The sequence below is a fragment of the Caretta caretta genome, chromosome 21 (assembly GCF_965140235.1).
Source record: "Caretta caretta isolate rCarCar2 chromosome 21, rCarCar1.hap1, whole genome shotgun sequence".
In the NCBI taxonomy this organism is placed as follows: domain Eukaryota; kingdom Metazoa; phylum Chordata; order Testudines; family Cheloniidae; genus Caretta; species Caretta caretta.
Genome location: NC_134226.1, coordinates 13,825,773 through 13,849,056, shown reverse-complemented (window position 1 = coordinate 13,849,056; position 23,284 = coordinate 13,825,773). Strand labels below are relative to the sequence as shown.

The following is a 23,284-nucleotide window of genomic DNA, read 5'->3' as shown; positions in this document are numbered from 1 at the left end:
AGTCTCAGAGGCCCGGGTCAACTGTCTTGGGCTCACACTGGGGGCTAACAGCTGTGTAGATGTTCCTGCAGGCTGGAGCCCAAGCTCTGAAACCCAGCAAGGGGTGAGGGGTCTCAGAGTCCAGGCTGCAGCCCGTGTGGGAACATCTACAGGCTGGTTTTTAGCCCCCAAATCAGCTGACCTGAGCGCTGAGGTTCTATAACCGCACTTGTTTTATATTTGCAGTGTGTAGATGCACCATAAAACCAGGCCTATACTTAAAACATTGGCTGGCAGAGTAACGTTGGCCAGTGGTGTGATGTTTTGATGCCATTTTTATATAGTCACCGCTGTAACAGCATAAAAGGGCTTTCCCCCGTACAGGAGAACCTCAGAGTTAGGAACACCAGAGTTAGGAACTGACCAGTCAACCCCTCAGTTGGAACCGGAAGTAAGCGATCAGGCAGCAGCAGAAATAAACAGTGTAGGTGGGGGGGGGGGGAAATATAGTACAGTCCTGTGTTAAATGTAAACTTCTAAAAACATTAAGGGACAGCAGCTTTTTGCTTTCGCACGGTGACGTTTCAAAGCTGCATTAAGTCAATGCTCAGTTGTGAACTTTCGAAGGAATCAGCAGAACGTTTTGTTGAGAGCTGCGAACATTTCAGAGTTAGGAACCACCTCCATCCCCCAGGTGTGGGATAGCTTATTTCGTTTGGGGAAGTAGAGTGCAGGCCATACTGATCCCGGCATTTGCTACAAACGCCATCTCCACTGGGAGGCTCTGCACTGTGCCCCCTTTGCCCCTAACCCCTGCCCCCCCCCCGGCCCTTCCTGTGCCCAGGTGGGGAAAGTGCCCTGGATGCCCAGAGTGCTCGGTTTCAGAGGAGCAGCCGTGTTAGTCTGTATCCGCAAAAAGAACAGGAGGACTTGTGGCATCTGAGAGACTAACCAATTTATTCCAGCATAAGCTTTCCTGAGCTACAGCTCACTTCATCGCTCCCCCCATCACAGCCCACTCTGGGGGCACAGAGGGTCATTGAAGGCGGGGGGGGGGAGGGGACCAGTAGCTGTGCATCACCCCTTGCCCCATGTTCCTCTGCCAGGAGGGGGCAGGGAGAAATCTGCCCCCTCCCCACCCATGCAGCGCTCCCCTGCCAGCCGGGCGTAGTCTCCGACTCTGCACCGGTGCCCCCCTGGGCGGTCGCCCCAGCGGCCCACCCCCTAAGGCCGGCCCCGCCTGGGGCACATTTCACTCCAGGATCCAGCCTGGCTCAGTTGACTTCAGGCCCCCCAACCCCTTTCCGAGGCTTGGAACTTTTGGGGAGGAGCAGGGAGCTCCTGCCATGCGGGGAACCCCCCCTTCCCAGTGTGTCGGGGGGGGGGGGGCAGCGGGGGCGGGGGGGGGAGAGCTGCAAGGTAAAGTACTCCCCTTCCCAGTTCGGCCCCCGCCAGCGGAAACAAAAGCCCAGGCCCGGGCGAGCTCGCTGCCAGCGCTGGCCGGCGGCCAAGGTGATTTCCCACAAACCACATGCTCCGGAGAGGCAATAAAAGGGCCGAGCCCAGGAGAAGGGAGGCAGGAGACGGCCGCCGCTTCCCCGCCGCGCCGCGCCCAGTGCCGCTTCCTTCCCCGGGGCAGCCGCGATGGCTGCGCAGCTCCGCGCCCAGGAGGTGGAAGGCCCGCGGGCGGCGGCCCCGGCGGCCCGGCTCGGCCCCAAGGTAGGGGCGCTGGCAGATCCGGGCGGCGGCGGCTGCTGCCGGCGGCGGCACGTGTGGCTCCGCTGCGCTCCCTGCCCTGCCTTCGCTCCCGCTGCTTCCCCGGCTGCGCCCCTCGGCCGGCCCCGGCTGCGCCCCTCGGCCGGCGCCCGCGCTTGGCTGAAAGCCCCGGGGCGCACCAAGGGCGTTAGGCGCCTCGCTCCCGCCCGCCAAGGGCTGGAGGCGCCTAAGTCCCTTTGGGGCGCCCCTCACCGTGCGCTGCCGTTAGGGGCGATTGTCGTTATTGGCGGGCCCGGGGTTATCGGGTGTTGGAAGGACGGTCCTGGCTGAGCGCAATCCTGCGGGAGCAAACTCCGAGCGGCTCTCTCTGCCTTCGCCTGCCACTCCTCCTTTTGCTTGCTCCTTCGCTCTGCTGGGCTGTGCCTTTGGATGGAGACAACAGGTCCTTTCCCCGCAGGCCCTCGCTCTTCCTCTCGCGCTGTGCGCTGGCAGGGCAGGGGCTTAAAGCTAAGTTGGGGCGAACTTTCCTCTGTGCGTTGTTTTGTAAAATGCAATGGGGGCTAAGCCAAGAGAGAGATCTTCATACCGGGGAGAGGGAGCGGGTGCACGCAGGGGCATGCACAAGGCTGGCAAGCCTTGTCACCTGTCTGGGAAGCTTGTCACAGCCTGGGCCTGACAAGGAGCTTGGGAATGGTTTGGCGAGAACTCCTCCCAGAGGACTCTGTTTGACCCCTTTGAGTGGGCTGCTTGCCTGGGATCCTCTCACCCTGTTGGAGTACGGCACTTAAAGGACAAGTCTATCTAGCTAACTAACTGTCCTAGGATAGGTTTCAGAGGAACAGCCGTGTTAGTCTGTATTCGCAAAAAGAAAAGGAGTACTTGTGGCACCTTAGAGACTAACCAATTTATTTGAGCATGAGCTTTCGTGAGCCACAGCTCACTTCATCAGATGTGTCTGATGAAGTGAGCTGTGGCTCACGAAAGCTCATGCTCAAATAAATTGGTTAGTCTCTAAGGTGCCACAAGTACTCCTTTTCTTTTTGTCCTAGGATAGGTTTGAGAGTAGCAGCCGTGTTCGTCTGTATTCGCAAAAGGAAAAGGAAGACTTGTGGCTCCTTAGAGACTAACACATTTATTTGAGCATAAGCTTTCGTGAGCTCTGTAGCTCACGGAAGCTTATGCTCAAATAAACTGGTTAGTCTCTAAGGTGCCACAAGTCCTCCTTTTCTTTTTGTCCTAGCATACTGATTCATCAAATGACCTACCTAGCTAGATAGATCAGAATACTAAGATCTAGGAGGATTGATAGCCCCTGGAATGGAATGCGTTACCTAGGGAGGTGGTGGAATCTCCTTCCTTAGATATTTTTAAGGTCAGGCTTGACAAAGCCCTGGCTGGGATGATTTAGTTGGGGATTGGCCCTGCTTTGAGCAGGGGGTTGGACTAGAAGATGATCTCCTGAGGTCCCTTCCAACCTTGATATTCTATGATTCTATGATAGGTAGCTAACTAGAACAGTATACTAAATGTCTGTCTGTCCATCTATCTATTCATTCTCTTAAGTCTTCCTTTTCTGATCAATCTAGCTAGCTAGACCAGTATATTAAGATAAGAATGGATAAGCGGTTAGCTAGCTAGATCAGTGTATTAAGATCTAGTAGGAGAGTTAGCAAGATAGTATATTGATTGATCAATTGATCTATCTAGCTAACTCTCTTCCTAGATCTTAATATATTTAGCTAGCTAGCTACCCAATCCATCCTCCTAGATCTTAGTATATTGATCTAGCTAGTTAGCTAGCTAGATTGATTAATCGGTATACTAAGATCTAGGAGGATAGTTAGCTAGACAAATAGATCTTAGTATTCTGATCTGTCTACCTCGATCTTAGATCAATCCGTATACTATGGTCTATCTCTCTATCCCCATACAGTGCATCTCTCTCATTATTATTATTATAATACAGTACATAGCTATTTAATCTATTTTCTACTTATCTCATTTACCCATCCATTTATATCCCACTGGTTTCAAGAGAGTCACACCAGGGTTGCCCTGTGTTTTCCCTGTAGCCCTTGGAGGTTGGAGTGCCCTGGTTGGGGATCCTCTGCCATGTCTCTAACAACTTAATGGGACTAAATCAGGGGGCCCAGACAATCTTCATCCAAGAATATTAAAGGAATTGGCACATGAAATTGCAAGCCCATTAGCAAGAATTTTTAATGAATCTGTAAACTCAGGGGTTGTACCGTATGACTGGAGAATTGCTAACATAGTTCCTATTTTTAAGAAAAGGGGGAAAAAAGTGATCCGGGTAACTACAGGCTTGTTAGTTTGACATCTGTAGTATGCAAGGTCTTGGAAAAAAATTTGAAGGAGAAAGTAGTTAAGGACATTGAGGTAAATGGGACAAAACACAATATGGTTTTACAAAAGGTAGTTCGTGCCAAACCAACCTGATCTCCTTCTTTGAGAAAGTAACAGACTTTTTAAGCAAAAGAAACATGGTGGATTTAATTTACCTAGATTTCAGTAAGGCGTTTGATACGGTGCCACATGGGGAATTATTAGTTAAATTGGAAAAGATGGGGATCAATAGGAAAATTGAAAGGTGGATAAGGAATTGGTTAAAAGGGAGACTACAGCGGGTCCTACTGAAAGGTGAACTGTCAGGCTGGAGGGAGGTTACCAGTGGAGTTCCTCAAGGATCGGTTTTGGGACCAATCTTATTTAATCTTTTTATTACTGACCTCGGCACAAAAAGTGGGAGTGTGCTAATGAAGTTTGCGGAGGATATAAAGCTGGGAGGTATTGCCAATTCAGAGAAGGACCGGGAAATCATACAGGAGGATCTGGATGACCTTGTAAACTGGAGTAATAGTAATAGGATGAAATTTAATAGTGAGAAGTGTGAGGTCATGCATTTAGGGATTAATAACAAGAATTTTAGTTATAAACTGGGGACGCATCAATGAGAAGTAACAGAGGAGGAGAAGGACCTTGGAGTATTGGTTGACCACAGGATGACTATGAGCCGCCAATGTGACATGGCAATGAAAAAAGCTAATGTAGTCTTGGGATGCATCAGGCGAGGTATTTCCAGTCGAGAAAAGGAGGGGTTAGTACCATTATACAAGGCACTGGTGAGACCTCACCTGGAATACTGTGTGCAGTTCTGGTCTCCCATGTTTAAGAAGGATGAATTCAAACTGGAACAGGCACAGAGAAGGGCTACTACGATGATCCGAGGAATGGAAAACCTGTCTTATGAAAGGAGACTCAAGGAGCTTGGCTTGTTTAGCCTAACCAAAAGAAGGCTGAGGGGAGATATGATTGCTCTCTATAAATATATCCGAGAGATAAATACCAGAGAGTAATTATTTAAGCTGTGTACCAATGTGGACACGAGAACAAATGGATATAAACTGGCCATCAGGAAGTTTAGATTTGAAATTAGATGAAGGTTTTTAACCATCAGAGGAGTGAAGTTCTGGAATAGCCTTCCAAGGGAAGCAGTGGGGGCAAAAGATCTATCTGGCTTCAAGATTAAACCCAATATGTTTATGGAGGAGAAGGTATGATGGGATAACATGATTTTGGCAATTAATTGATCTTTAACTATTCATGGTAAATGGGCCCAATGGCCTGTGATGGGATGTTAGATGGGGTTGGATCTGAGTTACTACAGAGAATTCTTTCCTGGGTACCTAGCTGGTGAATCTTGCCCATATGCTCAGGGTTCAGCTAATTGCCATATTTGGGGTGGGGAAGTAATTTTCCTCCAGGGCAGATTGGAAGAAGCCCTGGGGGTTTTTCACCTTCCTCCAGCGCGTGCCCCGTGCCCCATGCTACAGAGGATTCTCTGCACCGTGAAGTCTTTAAACCATGATTTGAGGACTTCAATAGCTCAGACATAGGTGAGAGGTTTATCGCAGGAGTGGATGGGTGAGATTCTGTGGCCTGCATTGTGTAGGAGGACAGACAAGATGATCATAATGGTCCCTTCTGACCTTAATATCTATGAATCTGTCTGCCAGGATCACGCCTGACAGCACGTGGATCACAGTGCAGGAGGTCCCATGAGTGCCCTGCTCAGAGAAGGCATTGCTGTACCCTTCTGCATCTGTTCCAAACCCCACTGGACTTAATGGAAGGGTCTATGGATCCAGCTCCCTGAAAGCATTTGAGTTCCAGGGTGGGAGGTTACAGGGGGAGGGATAGCTCAGTGGTTTGAGCATTGGCCTGCTAAACCCAGGGTTGTGAGTTCAATCCTTGAGGGGGCCATTTAGGGATCTGGGGCAAAAATTGGGGATTGGTCTTGCTTTGAGCAGGGGGTGGGACTAGATGACCTCCTGAGGTCCCTTCCAACCCTGATAGTCTATTCTAATTCTAAGCTAATGCCATAAGAACGGCCCTCTAGCCCAGGATCATGTGTCCAACTGTGACAAGCATCAGCTGCTTCTGAGAAAGGAGCCAGAAACCCTCCACTCCTGGGTTAACCTTCCCCTGGGAATGTTTCCTCCTGACCCCAGTGAGTTCGAGGGTGGTTGCGCCATGAAGCAGGCAGGTTTATAGCCCTTCCCAGCCTCTTGGTTATTTCTTTAGCATTTGCTTTTGTGACTCTGGGTGGTTTCATTATCCACATAAATGTCCAGTCCCTTTTGGAATCCTGCTAAGATTCTGGCTTCTCTGATACATTGTGGCAATGAGTTCCACAGACTAACTGCATTGTGTGTAAAAGAGTTCATGGAGCTAACACCTCGCCACTACTAATACGGAGAGACGTGACTCAGTGATGGGGCAATGTGAAAGGAGGTGCAATGAGACGCTCAGGGCTGGAGTGCTGTGACACAGAGGGGCAGTGAGGGGTCCTGGAAAGGGAGGACACATTTGCAGCTGGCTCTGAGATGGATGGATTTGAGGAGGTCCGTGAATTAAGATTCTTCTCAGGAGACGAGAAAGGGAAGGGAGAGATTGCAGGGGTGAGTGAGAGCTGGAGGGGCGGTGGGAAAGAGACAGATGGGGAAGCAGAAGAGGGGTTGGAGGAGGGAGGAAGAAGGGGTGCAAGCGTTGGGAGGTGGCGCATGAGAGAGGGGTGAGAAGAGGATGTGAAGAGCAACGGAGGGGGTGCGAAAGGCAATGAATGGCTGAGTGATGGGGCGGAGAAGACAGGACGAGACAGCGACTGGTGGTGCGCTGGTGGCAGGAGCTGTGGTTTCCTGCTCTGCATAGAGGGGCTTGTACACACGTGCGTCTGTCAGCAGCCTGGCTCTGAGAGAGCAGCTTAGCTGGCCCCGGGACAGCAGGGCTGGGGAATTCCCAGCAGGGGCTGCTCAGCTGACCTGCTCCTCTAAGAATAGCAGACCTGGAGAGGGAGCGGGGGACCGGACGGCCAGCAGGGAGGGGAGAAGCGTTCACAGACTGAACGCTTGGGTGCCACTAAAAAGGATTCGTGGCCCGAGCTCCTGGCACAGCAACTCGGGCAGATCAGTGCAGCTTGTACCCTTCCAGTGGAGTGCCACACGATGCCCACCTACCGTGCCATGCCCCCCCAGCACCACATGTCTCTTAACCATCTCTGCATTGCGAAGGGTGCTGACTCCAGAGGGAGAGAAGGATTTGTATGGCAGAGAGACAGACAAACCAGGCAGTTCCTCGAGATGTGCCAGAGAGAGGGGGAATCCATAGGGCTCTCCATGGGGGCTGGCAGCATTGTGCTACATCCACTGACTGGCACAAAGAGATCCACCGCAAAGGCTGTTTCCAGGGGTCAGCAAGGGGGTAGCCACAGGAAACAGCGCTAGGATGCTGCCCTGGAGCCTGCTAGCCATGGGGGCAGCAGGTAGCCCAGGGACATGGATTCTCTGATGGCAGGGGTTCCTGACAACTTCTCCCTTCCTCAGGTATGCCCGGTCTCCTGCACCCTGCTGACTTTCTTCCTCCTCGCCGCCTGCAGCATCCATGAAACCGAGCAGAAAGGCTACTGTGAGAATATCATCACCAAAAAGCACCTGGATAAGCTGCAGGAGCTGGTGAGTATCCTGCCCAGCCAGCATGGCTGGTGGGATGGGATCTGGAACATTAGGGGGTGAGGCTGGGGCCTGGTGCTAGCCAGGTGTCCATGCTAGGTGAGTGCGTGGTGGGCTCCAGGTCTATGCTCGACAAGACCAACGCCTCTGCCAGCTTAGAATGGTACCTGCTGAGTTTGATGCCTGAGACAGGCACTCATGCCATGGGAGAGTGACTCTAGGGGGCCAGATTAGCTGGGGCGGCAGGTTCGACCAGCCCCTGCCCCAGGTGAGATCAGTCTTTGTGCCCCACATGAATTAGACCGATGATAGGCAATCCAGAAGCAAAGCTCCCACACGGAGCAAAAAATCCAGGGGAGAGACCTATCAAAACAAGAGGGAGGTGAGCAGTGGGAAGCAGATAGCTGTGGGAAGCAGAGATGTCCTCTGGACAGCCTCTCTGCTCACCGGCCTAGATTGGGCTTTGCTGTAAATGAGCATTGGCTCCAGCATAGAGGATGGGCCGGATCACTGGGATGGGGATGTGAACCCACAGGCACTGGCAGGGAAGGAGTGAGGATGGAAGAGAAAGGGAAGGCAAATGTGGGAGATCGCAGAAGTAAGGAAAGAGAAGGATAGACAGGAGACAGATCGATATCTACCCATCTGTCATATCTGGTGGATAGATAAGATGCTGGAGTGGGGTAGGAATGCCTTTCTACCTGGACAAAACCCTGCCGACACAGTTCGCAGGGTGACGGGTCGTGCACAGGTGCATTCCAGGCTGTGCTGATCGCAGGCTGGTCTTTTAGGTGTGGGGTCTCCTGAAGCCCCAGCCCCACATTCCTTTCTTCTGCATCAGAAGGGAGAGGGAGACTTATAGGGAAGGCACTTCCTAGCCCTTCCTTAGAATGAACTCAGTCTGGATTGTAAACCTCGTGAGCATTTAGGAGGAGGATGGAGCCCTCGAGATCTGCAGCTGCCGAAGGGTTAACCTTGGGAATCTGGCAGTTCCCCGACAGGATTAGTTGCAAGGGGATTGACCCAGGAACCTTCCTGGCCTTCCAGTACTGGGAGGAATTCCCCAGCCTTGTTTCTTGCACAGCTGCTGCACAGCCTAACAAGGCTGAATACTGGTGGATGCTGCCAGGGCATCAGTGGCAGAAGGCAAGTACAAAGAGGGCACACAGGGCCAGTCGGCGTTTGGCAGGCTTGTTTTTTTTTTTCTCCCTGGATCACAAATGATTTGTGGACGGATCCAGCTGATTCGGGGTCAGAAATCAAAGGAAATTCCTGCGATGTCTCCAGCTCTCCCTCCTGATTCTCACTGGCTGCATTAGTGGATGTCCTTTAAATTAAGTTAAAATTATTTAGACAGATTAGATGTCTTCAATCACCAGAGCCTGATGAAATGCATCCTAGAATACTCAAGGAGCTGACTAAGGAGATATCGGAGCCATTAGCGATTATCTTTGAAAAGTCATGGAAGATGGGAAACATTCCAGAAGACCGGAAAAGGGCAAACGTAGTGCCCATCTATAAAAAGGGAAATAAGGACAACCCAGGGAATTACAGAGCAGTCAGCTTAACTTCTGTAACAGGGAAGATAATGGAGGAAATAATTAAGCAATCAATTTGCAAACATCTAGAAGATAATAAGGTGATAAGTAACAGTCAGCATGGCTTTGTCAAGAACAAATTGTGGCAAACCAATCGGATAGCTTTCTTTGACAGGGTAACAAGCCTTGTGGATGGGGGAAGCAGAGGATGTGGTATATCTCGACTTTAGTAAAGCTTTTGATACTGCTTTGCATGACCTTCTCATAAACAAACTAGGGAAATACAACCTAGATGGAGCTACTATAAAGTGGGTGCATAACTGGTTGGAAAACCATTCCCAGAGAGCTGTTATCAGTGGTTCACAGTCATGCTGGAAGGGCATAACAAGTGGGGTCCCGCAGGGATCAGTTCTGGGTCCGGTTCTGTTCAGTATCTTCATCAATGATTTAGATAATGGCATACAGAGTACACTTATAAAGTTTGTGGATGATACTAAGCTGGGAGGGGTTGCAAGTGCTTTGGAGGATAGGATTAAAATTCAAAATGATCTGGACAAACTGGAGAAATGGTCTGAAGTAAATAGGATGAAATTCAATAAGAACAAATGCAAAGAACTCTACTTAGGAAGGAACAATCAGTTGCACACATACAAAATGGGAACTGACTGCCTAGGAAGGAGTACTGTGGAAAGGGATATGGGTATCATAGTGGATCACCAGCTAAATATGAGTCAACAGTGTGACACTGTTGCAAAAAAAGCAAACCTCATTCTGGGATGTATTAGTAGGAGTGTTGTAAGCAAGAGAAGTAATTCTTCTGCTCTACTCTGCGCTGATTAGGCCTCAACTGGAGTATTGTGACGCCCAGAACTGGACACATTTCAGGAAAGATGTGGACAAATTAGAGAAAGTTCAGAGAAGAGAAACAAAAATTATTAAAGGCCTAGAAAACATGGCCTGTGAGGGAAGATCGAAAAAATTGGGTTTGTTTAGTCTGGCAAAGAGAAGACTGAGAGGGTACATGAGAACAGTTTTCAAGTACATAAAAGCTTGTTACAAGGAAGGAGAAAAATTGTTCTTCTTAATCCCTAAGGCTAGGACAAGAAGCAATGGGCTTAAATTGCAGCCAGGGCGGTTTAGGTTGGACATTAGGAAAAACTTCCTACCTGTCAGGGTGGTGAAGCCCTGGAATAAATTGCCGAGGGAGGTGGTGGAATCTCCATCGCTGGAGATGTTTAAGAGCAGGTCGGACAAACACCTGTAAGGGACGGTCTAGATAATACTTAGCCCTGCCGTGAGTGCAGGGGACTGGACTACATGACCTCTCGAGGTCCCTTCTGGCCCTATGAGTCTATATCCTTCTTAATTAGCCAGGGCCCCATTCAGATCTCACTTGCACTGCCATCACTTCATGAACGTCATGGGGTTAGTCCTGAGTCACACCAGGGGGAGTGAGAGGAGAATCAGGCCCCACGGAGTTGGCACGGGGGCGAGTGACCGGGCAACCAGGCCACCGCCCTGTAAATACTGCGCTAATGATCCAGATGTGGCGCTACCAGTTGAAGCGCTTGGATACCGCGCCAGGCTGTGAGTCCAGATGTTGTGCCAGCAGCCCAGCATTCAGTCACTAATCCAGCTGCTGTCCCAGCTCTGACAGAGTCCAAAGTCGAATGTTCCCTAAGTTGGATGGCTGCCACCATCCTCATTACTTCGGGCACAAAGGTCGGAGTCAGGCGCGTGAAACCAGCTCGAAGATAGCAGGACTGATCAAAGGATTTCCCTCCCGTGTTCTCCGGCCTTCTGCAGCGATCACAGCCGCGCACCCCATCCCTGGCCCGCCTCAGCCAGCTCCGCTTTGTATCTAATAAGCGTTTGCTAGCAACCGCCTCACCACAGGCCCAGTGGATAATGAAACAATTGTTCCCAATAATACATGCTCTCCTGGCAGCCCTGGTTTTTTTCCCAGCCTGGAACGCAGACTCGGAGTACTCCCCGGAGGAGAGCTTTTCGTCCTGAAATTGAAAACCTCTGTCACTCAGGGCCTTGGTCAGATGTGGGCGCTGTTGCACTCGGCTCCCCTGCAAAGTTATTCTGCAAAGTGCTGAGTCAGCATGTGAAGAGCCAGGGGGCAGCGGGGTTGATTTTTGTGGCCTTTTGCTTTCCTCTGACAAGGCAGATCCTGGCCCCCGATGAAGAAGGGCGACTGCCTCTTGTTTGTTTGGACGAGGATTGGGAATGCTCATAGCCTCATCAGGGCTACGCCTCTTCACAGAACTGCTTGTTCCTTCATTATATCTGTTTACCCTCTGGACCTCCAGTGAACTGCATGGAATAACAACATCTCACAGTTATATTGTGCCTTCCAGCAACAAGGATCCAAAGCATGTTACCAAAAAAAACCCCTGCATCCACTCCTAAAATGCAGCTGTGTATGGGGTGATGAGCTGCAGCTGAGTGACACAGGGGAGAAAATTTTGGCCAGGACATTAGGGCAAATTCCTCTGTGACGAGAGATACTCTGTAATCATGAGCATGTCTGCAGAGCAGGGGCGGGGATCTGGTTTTAAAAAATGATTGAGTGGAAGAGTGTATTTAGTATGTGTTCAAATGATTGATAGATGCTGAGCTGGATCTCTAGTCCCAGGAAGTGAACCTATAATGCTCGGGAGCCCTGTACATAGTGCACGGAGTCCCGTCCTGTGGTGCTAACAGCCCCCTGGCTTCAGCCCTTGTATGGTTCCCTGCACTGATCCTATCCAGAGCAGCTGGGTTCATCCTGCTCTGCAGATTCTCCTCTCTGCAGGCCCTAGGGGCTGGTGCAATTATCAGGTGCCTGCTTAAAGGGGAGCGGCAGCCTGGCTGGATTCCTGTTAAGGGGCTGCAGTGTGACTTTATGCTTCTCTTTTGCAGATTGACTCCCAGATGCTGATGTCCTGCCACGTCTCCTTTGAGTTCATTGATGAGCTGCAATTGGTGAGTGGACTTTGTCTGATCAGCTGCTAGCCTGAGCCTAGCAATTCCTTGGGATGGCAGCTTGTGCATTAGCCTCGGGGATGGGAGGAGCTGTAAATCCAGAGGGGAGTCTCAGCAGCCTGGAGAGAAAGGAGGGGCCTGTAGCCTAAGCCTTCAGAGCTGGGCTTGATTTCCATCTTGGTCACAGACTCCCTATGTGATTTTTGGAAACTCATTTAATCGCTCCATGCCTCAGTTTCCCTTTTGCAAAATGGCGGTGGTAATTCTTCCTTAAGGAAGGAAGCTCTTTGGCCCACTTGCTGAAGTGTAACTGACTTCCCTCACATATCACCTCTGAACTGGGGCCTTGGGAGGAGGGAGGAAAGCCAGTTTAACTTACACACAAAGGGCCAGTTCTGTATTGCAGCCAATAACCTGTCCATGTTTGCGTCCCAGGGTGACCCCATCTGCTTTGTCAAAGCGGCTTTCCCTCGGCTGGAGGACATCCTTGACAAAATGAAATTCAAGAAGAACTCTGATAATTTTAACAAGACAAAAGATGTGCAAAACATGTACAAGAAAATTGACGAGAATGAAGTTCCGTGCATTGACGACCAGGATGATCATGAGCGCGAGGTACATTCTGAGAACCAGCTGCAGATCCTCAGGTTAATGGGCACAGGGACGAGAGGAGGGCTCGCAGCCCTCAGTGGAATGGAGCGGTTTGGTTCAGGCTGGTCCCTGCTGCTCTAGGAAGCTGGGTGGATGTCCATATTGGGAAAAGACTAACTCCCAGAGCACTGAGGGTGACCACGTGGACTCTGGAGGGTGGCCCCGTGGATGATGATGTTGGGGTTGGTCGTGCTTTGAGCAGGGGGTTGGACTAGGTGACCTCCTGAGGTCCCTTCCAACCCTGATCTTCTCTGATTCTGTGAAGGCGTTCCAGGCTGTGTCTGAATATGTGACCGGTGGTTGCTGTTGGCTGGGAATGATCATTAACCTCACACTGGGCTAATTAAAGCTGGAGCTGGGGTCAGAGGGTCCCCGGCCTGGCAGATGAAAGAGCAGAGCAGGAAGTGCAAATCTGGGAATATTCCCAGCCTCCCTGGCTGTCGGCTGGAGCCTCCCCTGTGAAAACAGCAGCCTCAGGGGCTCTCAAGAGACTCCCAGAGCCACACTGGTGGGGGTGGTGGGTGGGATCCTGAGCGGGGTGGAGCGGGATTCTCCGCATGCGCGCAACCACAAGGACTTACAGGACTTTGCTATGCAGCCTCAGATGTATCAGACTCTGCTCCCAGCAGAAGGCCGTGACTTTGGCTGTAGACTGCTCTAGGCCAGAGTCACCCAAAGGGCCCAAGCACCAACCGGGTCACCATCCGAGCTCAGTCTTTTCCCTAATCCTTTTCTACCTGCGTTTGCTCCTGCCAAGAGCCCCTGGAATCCCAGCCTGGGTGTAAATGGGCCTGAGCCAGCTCTCGCTGGTAGAAGTGACCAATCTCCCACTGATTTCAACGGGAGCAGGATCACACTGAATGGGCCCGATTCTGATCTCATTGGGGGGGACTTGGGAAGACTCCCATTGATTTCAATGAGAGGGATCAGACTCAGTGGTCCTGATCTTTCCCTCAGACCGTGTTTACACCGAGCAGTTTCACTGATTGCCGTAGAGCTGCGAGGGGAGAGTCAGACCGTGTGTGGTGCCTGGTGCTTCTAGCGATTTGGCAATTGTAGGACGAGGGGGAGTTTGACCCAGTTTCTGCTCTCTGGGTTGTCTCCTGGCTGCTGATCCCTGCTCTCTGCTTAGCTCTCCCAGGCCTGCTCCAAGGAGTTCTCCATGCCTCCCGAGAAGATGCTACAGCTGGTGAAGAATTTCTTTCACCGAGTTATGGTCCTCTTATCCAAAGATGTGGATTTCAAACGCGATTGCAGCAAAACCTACCAGAAGTGTTCTGATGCCCCGAAAAAGGAACTGCCGTCTCCAGGTAAGAAACTAGGACAGCTGATCTCCCCACGCCACCTCCTCTTGAGCTGCATCCTCTAGCACCAGCCAGGGCAGTGGATTCACATGCCTGATCGTTGCGAAGATTTATACCATTATGAGACTGCAGCTTTTACACAGGAGCATGCTTGTGTGCGTGCGAGCGTTTGTCCCTGTGAATGGGTGTGCATATTGTTTGTGGCATCACAAGGGTGTGTATACATGTATGCTCACATGCGTCTGCACTGGATTGCACCCATGTGCCTGTCTTTATGACTGTGCTTACCTGTGTGTTTTTTCTGCATTTCTCTGTGCATGCATGTATTTGTGTGTGCGCATGTGTCCATTTGTGTGACTGCTGATGAGGGAGAAAGCTCCAAAGTTTCGGGTCAGAGCATAGGTGCTGGAGCTAGGGGTGCTGTCGTACCCCCTGGCTTGAAGTGGTTTCCATCCTATCCAGGGTTTACAGTTTGGTTCAATGGTTCTCAGCACCCCCCACTGTGCAAATTGTTCCCGCGCCCCTGGGTCAGAGACAGGCCCCCAAATTGGGAAGTTGTTTTGGAAGTGGTTTTCTCACTCTTTGCTCTGAGAAGCGGGCTGGATGGCTCTCTAGGGCTGTGAGTTTGGCTGTCGTACTGCAAATACAACAACCTCGTTTGCGGTATTTCTGCCGAAACCAGGAAGTTCACAGGCAGGAGCAGAAATTAGCAACGTGAGAAAAGCTCCAAGAAAACCTCAAACCTGACTCAGCCAGGGCTGCAGGTTTGGGGCCTAGTCGTTTTTATCTGCAGTGGCTCGTCTGGGAGTAAGGACGGACTCGTGGCTCGGGCCCAGCTCTGGGAGGCAGGACTCCTGGCTGCTCTCTGCCACCGACACACGGGCCAAGTCACGTTCCCTCCTTGTGCCTTGGTTTCCCCATCTGTACAGTGGAGAAAATTTTCCTGGCCTCCGGCTACCTGGCTCTGATCAGGGGGGCGGCACTTGGTCAAGGCAGAGTGGAAGATGCAGTGCTCTTATCTGTCCCTGCGGCCTGCCTGTGTCCGGGTCCATGTTACATGTGATATGTTTGCATGCACGCCAAGAAGAAGCTCCCATCCGTCCTCCCCACCAGTAGGATCTGTCCTGGGTCTTGTGACTGAGACGAGGGGACTCGTGAAACTAACACTCCCCTCCCACTGATCCTGTTGCTTGGGCTGCTGCTGCTGGTGATGACACGAGCCTCAGACCCTCCACTGCCTCTGGACAAGGGCCTGCCGCGATGTGGACGCTGCCTTGCTTGGGCACACTAACAATCACAGCCCCGATCTCCCGCCGGCCCTGCCCCACCACCTCTCTCTCTGTCCCCTGGCCTGCTGGCTGTGCGCCTTCTTGACCCCTTCTTTCTCGCTAATCGCTTCCACTCCCCAGGGCACGGGCTGCTCTCTGTGCGCTGCTCGTGGGTCTGCGTCCCCCCGCCCCCTCATTCCGGACTCTCTCTCCCCTGCCTCCTGTTTCACTTCGGCCTCGTTTCAGTGGCTCTGACACCAGCCCACCCAAGCTAAAGCTGGGTCCTGGGGCGGGGAAAGGGATTGAGCCGACCCTAAAGGCTGTTCCCTGCTCTTCCTGGAGGCTGGTTACCCTATGGCCTTTCTCTCTCTCTCTCTCTGGTTCTTTCAGGTGTGGTGACTGACCGTGACTGCAACTGTCCATCCCCAAACTCCCCTCGTGAGGGACCCCAAGCCTCTCCCCACCCAGCCTTGGCCACCAAGCCCTTCCCTTCCACTGTACCCGGCCTGGGCAGCAGGGAGGCGGCTGCCAGCACCCGCCTGGCCCACAGCCAGCCTGGTGCCATGCAGAGCCCAGTCAAGTCAGACAGCAGCACCAAGCCCAGGGTATCCAGGAGCACGCACCAAGCCCTGGTTGCTCTGGAGATCCAGGGGGTCTGGGCTGGCATCTCTGCCAGTGTGTCCTCACCACCAGCAGACCTGGAGCTAGCATCAGCATCACAGGGACCTGGCAGCGCGTCCGTCCGCACTGAACCGCTCCTGGACCTAACCGAACCTCCCAGCCGGGAGCCCCCTAGCACCGGGGATGTCTTCACCTCCCCTTCCAGCCTCCCGGCCTCTGGTGGAGAGACGCTACAGAGGGAAGAGATCCATCGCACCAGGACAGAGGCTGAGCAAGTCCAGGCATGGCCGACTGGGCTCAGATTGTTCCTTCGCAAGCCTGGTTCACCGGACTCCTCCCCCAGCGCCAAGCCGACCCAGCCATGGGCAGGAGAAGACACCACCCAAGCCATCTGGGCATTCTCAGCAGCAGAGCCGAGCACCCACCTGATAGATCCCAGCAGTGCCGATGCCGGGTCCAGCCCAGCCCTGACATCCGAAGCAGTGGAGGCCTCGGGAGCAGACCCCGGTGGCCGATTAGTGACCCCCCTGCACAGTGAGCTGTGGCTGATCCCCTCTCTGGGCTCCGAGGAGCCCCTCTCTGTAGTGCAGCACCGGTTCTCCAGGATGTCTGCTACCACTGACCGCCCTACTGCCCCAGAGACGCCCCCCGGAGGGAGTCCTCTGCACCCAGCAGGGCAAGGCAAAGCCCCAGACGTGCAGCGCACCACGGAGCTCCAAGGAAAGAGAACAGGGGGGCTGCCCAGGTTCAGAGAGCTCGACGACAGCCTGGCGGGGCCCATCCCTGACCTTAACATCCTTCCTCCGAACACAGACCAGCGCAGGAAGGAGGCGGTGCCCAAGGAGACCCAGCGGGAGGTCATGTCCTATGTGCTGGTAGCAGTCCTGGCGACCGTGGCGATTCTGCTGGCTGTCGGAGGCCTGCTCTTCTACAAGCATCGATCCAGGGTAAGCGCCTCACCAAGCCACCCCCACCGGGACACGTTGGCTGGTCCCAGCAGCTCCCAGGGCGGGCAGAGGGGTGTCTTGTGGGCAGTGCTGGCTAGTGGGTTAAAGACACATCCTCTCTCAGCCCCTTCCTGTCAACCAAGTAGGTGTGCGCACCTGGGGAAAACCCCACCCCACCCAAGCGCTGAGACAGTGTCTCGAGTGGTTAGAGCTGGAGGCTGGGAGTCGGGAGGCCTGGGTTCTGTTCCCAGCTCTGTGAGGTGGCTTTGGACAAGTCACTCCCCCGCCCGCCCCAAATCGCTCTCTGCCTTAGTTTCCCTCGCTGTAAAATACCTTGCAGGGCACACTCATCAGGGACTGAAAAGCACTGAGGGGCTCAGGTGGAAGGGTAGAGTGTGGGGAGAGCAGTTCTCGTAACTAGGAACGTCCCATCCCCCTGCCCCATGGGAGTGTGTTTGGGGCTATGACTGCAGTGGGGGATGGGGCCCAGGGGGGATGTCTGGGGTGGGAAAGAGACTCCAGTCCCAGCAATTCACCCTGGCTGCCACCTCCCACAGGAGAGCCTGTCTGTTCACCCCTCTCCCCCCCCCCCCCCAAGGCACTGCTCAGTGCAGGGAGAAGGGGATAGAAAGGGCTCAGGAGCTTCCCCCCTCATGGACAGCACAGACCCCTACCTAGGCTCCCAAGCAGTCCAAGACTGATCCTTCTACTTCCCTCACACAGACCCAGGAGGGACGGCTGCAGCGGAGAGGGAATGACCTAGAAGAGCAGGAGGGAAGGTGAGAGGCTGTGACCTAGGGCTGCAAAACTGGGGCTTCTCCTCTTCTGGGTCTCAGTGGGCTTTGTGGCCTCTTCTCTGGCATGCAGTGTCCTATCCCTCTGGCCTCCCAACTTGGAGCGCTTGGCCCAAGAGCCTGTTGCAGACCCAGCCCCTGCATGGCCAATGAGTGGCTGCCTGGCAGCAAGGGGCACTAGGCATCCCCCCCTGTGGGGCACGGGTGGGCATCACCAGCTGAACCTTCTTCCCGCATTCAGCCCCTGGCTTTGGTTTGAACCCCTGGATATTGCTTCTCTTTGCAGTCCGCTGAATGGAGCGGAGGAGCCTCTGGAGCTGCAGGTGCAGGGCGAGCTATGAGGTAAGGTGCCCCACTTTATCCGGACGACAACCCCCCTTTAAATCAGGCCCCATTCCTGCAGCCTGGCACAGCGGGGCGTTCGGAATGGCTCACGCAGACCCTGGGGTTAATATTCAGCCAGGCACTAAGCACAAGGCTGCCAGCTTATTGCTTGGCAGCTTAAGCACCTGGAAATTGATTCCAGGTTTACTAGCTGTTGTACAAGGCCCTTAGCAACGGGGAATTTAATTGTCACCGTCTGGTTCCTGTCTGGGACCCACATTCAGCACGGGCAGAACTGGGCGTAAGGCCATTAACCTGGATCGGGGCTGGCAGGGGTAGATCAGGCTTCTGCCAGCCAGGGATCTGTTCAGCAGGAAAGGGCAGTTCTGCTCTGAAAAGTGGCTCTGAAATTGTCCTCTACCTACTCCGCAAATGCGCTTCTGGGGGCATCTGAGTCAGTGCTGAGTTCCAGCTCGGGTCGCTCCTGGGAGCCCTGACAGGGCCAGCCCGGCTAGGGGAGAAGGGTCTGGAGTCTGTCCCTTGCTGTGCATTGGCAGAATTGGTTATTAAGTGCCAATGCCATTCCATGACCCCGCTGCAAACCCGCTGCTGGAAATGGGGCTGCACAAGGGTGACCTAATTTGGCCTGTAGAACCTTTCTGACCAGTGATGTGCAAGGAGAGAAGAGCCCAGCGGGACTCTTGGATCCCAGGGGAGGGGAATCACCTCTTTCCTTGTCAACTGGGCAGGTTTGTTTGGGCGTGACTGACTCTAAACACAGGGCCACGCGATGCCAGTTTTGCGGAGCCAACTGCCCTTGACATCCCCCCCCTTAGACAAACCCAGCAGCCTGTAACCCTCTGATAGATGCTCACCCCCTGAGCACCTTGTTCTGCAGGCTGGTTTCTTCCTACCCAGCTGTATACTTCTAGCTATTTTAGATTCAGTTTAGTGCAACCCAGCATGAAGTGTCTGTGAGCCAGGTAAACAACCCCACCTGCCAAAAGGCTCCACTCCTGCAACTGGAAGAAGCTGGGAGCCTCTGGCATAAACAGTGAATGTCGGTGAGCCCGACCGCTCCCTCCTGGGTAAACATTTAAGCTTGGCTGGGCATGCTCCTGCTTCCTGCGTTCAGCAGAATCTCAGCCCCGCATCAGCCACGCGTGCCCCATCCCTTGGAAGTCTCCCTGCAGCAGCCGATGTCACCGCCCTGATTTCGCTCTCCTTTCCAGCTGGGCCTTTCCTGTGCCAGGAAGAGCAACGGCTTGAGGCTTGGATTCCGAACCCTCCCTTTTGTGTGGGATCTCAGCCCCATCAGGAGGAGAATCTGCAGCAGCTGGACCACTCCTCCATCGTCCCCAGTGCCAACGATTGTCACTTGCTCTCGCTCTCTGCTCCTCTCTGCAAGGTCGGGAGAGACTGAAAGATCTGGAAATGGATGCTGTTTATTCTTGGCACTGGCGCCTGGGTTCCACGCTGCCCCACGCCCCGGCCAATCCCACCCCTTGCTCTCTAGCTACTGGCAAGCCAGAGCAGCCTGCAGGACCGCCCCAGCAGACCTGGCACCGGGATGGACAAAGTTTGGCTCTGATGAAGGGAGATAAACAGTCCTGCGACTTGCGTTGTCTGATCCCCTCCAGCCTGGAAAGGGTTAGGTGGACTCCACAGAGAGTTAGGATAGCGTGACGCTGGCTCCTTCAGGGGCTGGCTGTGCCTGCCGTGGAGGGCTCAGCGAGAAGGGGCATGCCTAGGCAGGAATGAGAGGACTCTGCTGAGCCTGCCAGGTTGTCATTGCTCCCTGCATGCTCTGGGTCGGAGTTGGATGCAGGAGGACAGGAGGGGTGGGGACTGCGGTCTGGGGTCTCTTTCTTCCCGCTTCTTAGACCAGCTCCATCTCGTGACATGGCAGAGGGAATCCGCTGCTTTTCGGAGAGGCTGCCACCTGGCCGCGAGCGGAGTCTGCCTCTCTCTCTCCCCTGTCTGCCCCAGCACGGTGGCCTTTGGAATGATCATCAGATGGCCCCTTTCAGGAGTCGTTTTTAACGACCTGCACGAGCCAGCATCGGTCCCCTCCATGCCTCGAGGCTGCTGTGTCTGGCTGTCTGGCCCCAGAGCCCTGATAGCGTACTATGCAATGCTTGCCCTCTCTCCTCTCCCCATGCCCTTCGCTAGAAGCCTGTTGGCTCAGCATATTGGACTCTGGGATCGGTCTCTGACCTTTGGGGTTCCCACCCCTGCAAAGTGTGGCCCTGTCCCCTCTCCCATCCCCCTGCACTCCAGTGAGAGGTAGAGGCCCTGCAAAGAGAGGAAGGGGCACCCTCATTTTAGGGGAGCCTGCTCCTTCCCATACCCAGGACATGCTGCGGAGTGGGTAATAGGGGTACAAATTGGGGTCTTGGATCCCAGCCCCCAAAGGGAAAGAAAACCTCTACACTGTGAATTTTAACTCTCTCCTGCTTCCCCCTGAGCAACAGGGGCTGGCTGGTGTTTGGGTTCGTGCCTACCGCTCCTTTCCCGTACACTCAGCGGGCCGTCCATCCTTCTTGTGCCTTCTACCCTTTCATTCCGTCCTCCTCCCCCCATCCCCTGTCCAGGCATCCTGCTTGTCGTGATGTAGCTGATGACCCTGAGCCGGCCTCAGGTTGGGAGAACTGCGTTTATGCGTTAATATATTGGAGAAATCTCCTCCTGTAAAGTATTTTATTGGAGGGAGCGGGCGTGCCCGGCGGTGGGAACTGCAGGCGGTGGGTCACGGCCGGTGGGTGGCTTTCTAACGCAAGCTGGCCTTGTGTTCTGGACTGGATGTTTATGACTGTGCTTTAAGAGACTGAATATGTCTCATTCTGTCAAGGACTTTTTATCCAGTAACATGGGTGCAACAGACCAACGGGCCTTTGATCCTGTGTGTATATCTCAGTAGGGTCATGTGGGGTGGAACTCCTTTACCGAATTACGTTGCATGGAGATCATTAATGCCCCCTGGAAGTGACAGCCCTGTGCTAGCTGGCGCGGTCCGTCTACGTAGCTCCGGTCAGGAAGTGGGACATGGGCAGATTTCAAGCTGATCACAGCTTGGCTCATCCCGGTCTTTAGTCACCTCCTGGCTCAGCTGTTAAAATGCTGGGGAGCTTTGCCAGCCTTCTGTGCTGTCCCCATGGTACCGCTGAGGCTCAGAGGTTCAGGCCCATTCTGAGCTTAGGACAGATCACACAGCGAGTCAGCATCAGGGCCCAGAGCGGGTCCCACAACTCCCAACTGCTCGACCGGGGTCCAAGGGGCCACCGGAGCTCCCGTTGCGCTGTTGACATGCCCCCTTCCTAAATCTTGGCAGCCCAGTCTGCAGGGGGCTCCAGACAGCCTCGGTCACCTCCACTCCCCGGGAGGAGGGCTATGCCAGCCCCCTCTGCCATCACCTGCACTGGTGGCCCATCCCGTTCAGAAATGAAGCCCGTTGGACCACTCAGGCCTCACAGTTGCCTCCAGCCTCTCTCTGATCTTGGCTTCCCCCTCCAGGACCCTCCACCACTGGGGAGAAGGCGTTACTCTTCCAACTGAGCTGTGCCCTCCCCTCTCTCCATCAGACCTCCTCCCCCACAACCTCGCCATTGTCTTGCGCCTGCTATGGGCCTGCTCTGCATCATATGGCAGAAGAGCCCACATTGGGCCGGATCCCCCGCTGGAGTAATTCGGCAGAGTTCCCATTGCCTTCAGCAGTTTACGCCAGCTGAGGATCTGGCCCATGACATCAAACTTTGCTGACACTCAGCATCTGATCTGATTCTAGGGCCAGATGCTCAGCGGGTGTAAATCAGTCTAACTATGGGACTCTGCTGTTTGGCCCCCAACTTGAAGACGGGGATGTCTCTGCTTTCAGCGATAAATGGTTTATTTTTTTAAATGGCAGGAGAAAACCTATTTAAACCCTGTATTTTTAAATTATTAATATGTTTCTTAAAGTATATTTATTCAGTCCAAAGGCACATTCCCCTTCCAGTACGGCGTGCGATTGTGGTGAGAGATACACACAGCTCAGGTGTCAAGGGCACAGAGAGTCTGATTCGGATCTCATGTACCCCTGTGTAAACCAGGAGTAATTCCACTGAGTTCAGTGGAGTCAGATGTAAACAGGATCAGAATCATGCCTGTAAAGTCCATCTGCTCGTCAGCCTGCCAGATCTTGGGTTGGCGTCAGCCAGCGTATCTCTATGGCAAGCTGTGGATCTCTGGCAATTTACTCTAGGGCTAACAATCCACGGTCTGACTCTGTCTACTAGAGCTATGCACCTGCCATGTCATGTTATTCCACATATATTAGCCGATGGGAGAGTAGCTCCCAACAAAGAGTTATTGTTTTGGTCCCAACTGTGTTGTTTGTGTGTCTGTTGGTTTTTTTTGTTTTTTTTTTATACTTCAAAATTGTGAATTATTTTATACAAAGTCATTTAATAAATAATGTCTATTTAAAAAAACAAATAGAAACCAGCTTGTGTATTTAACAATAATAATAATAATAAACACGGATGTGTGGCACTTTGTAACATTTGGGTAGTGGACTTGTGCTTGCTGGTCATTGTGAAGCGCTCACCCTGCTCTCAGCCTTGGATTTAGTTGGGAATTGGTCCTGCTTTGAGCAGGGGGTTGGACTAGATGACCTCCTAAGGTCCCTTCCAACCCTGATCTTCTATGAAGGGAGGCTGTATATTGGGCTCAGGAGTGAAGCATTCAGCTCATGTTGTTACCAGGTCAGCCGAGCAACTTAGGTTTGCGTCTATGGCCAGCTCATTGGGGCAGGGAGCTGGGGCTGGAGGGGTTGATGGAGAAAACCATCCTTTAAGCGGTCTTCAGCAATGGGGGAGGCTTTGGATCCCCATGATGACTAGATTTAGGAAAGACCTACTTCCAGCTCCCAAAGGGACGCTCTGTGTTTCTGCACCGCTCAGTGCAGTGCGGTAACTCCATGCCTGAGGCTCCTGTGTGAGTAACACAATCTGAATAATTGTAATAACAATGGAAATCTTCAAGACTGAAGAACATTCAGGAGTCAGGATTTAAGACAACCTCTTAACTATTTGAGAGTGGGGGAGACAATGTCAGGGCAGATTACCCCATATCTGCTGCAGGAGGGTTCTGACACCTTCCC

The 23,284-nt window shown here is 53.1% G+C and overlaps 1 protein-coding gene across 2 annotated transcripts; it reads left to right on the top strand.

Moving 5' to 3' along the window:
* Positions 1–1,550: 1,550 nt before the first annotated feature.
* On the top strand, positions 1,551–22,507 carry CSF1 (colony stimulating factor 1). 2 transcript variants are annotated; one of them, XM_048826896.2, is made up of 9 exons: positions 1,551–1,698; positions 7,599–7,727; positions 12,173–12,235; positions 12,671–12,850; positions 14,019–14,196; positions 15,849–17,026; positions 17,750–17,805; positions 18,107–18,162; positions 19,377–22,507. In XM_048826896.2, exons 1-8 carry the CDS (start codon positions 1,624–1,626, stop codon positions 18,159–18,161), a joined length of 1,914 nt encoding a protein of 637 aa, XP_048682853.2. In that variant the 5' UTR covers positions 1,551–1,623; the 3' UTR covers position 18,162; positions 19,377–22,507. The 2 variants fall into 2 exon arrangements, with proteins under 2 accessions (XP_048682853.2, XP_048682855.2); XM_048826898.2 differs by having other exon boundaries at positions 1,552–1,698; positions 16,893–17,026.
* The last annotated feature ends 777 nt before the right edge of the window (positions 22,508–23,284 follow it).

Coding starts and splice junctions, on each gene's coding strand:
- CSF1 (XM_048826896.2), top strand. CDS start 1,624: ATGGCTGCGCAGCTCCGCGCCCAGGAGGTGGAAGGCCCGCGGGCGGCG. Junction 7,728..12,172: donor TGGATAAGCTGCAGGAGCTG/GTGAGTATCCTG, acceptor TCTCTTTTGCAG/ATTGACTCCCAGATGCTGAT. Junction 17,806..18,106: donor CTAGAAGAGCAGGAGGGAAG/GTGAGAGGCTGT, acceptor TTCTCTTTGCAG/TCCGCTGAATGGAGCGGAGG.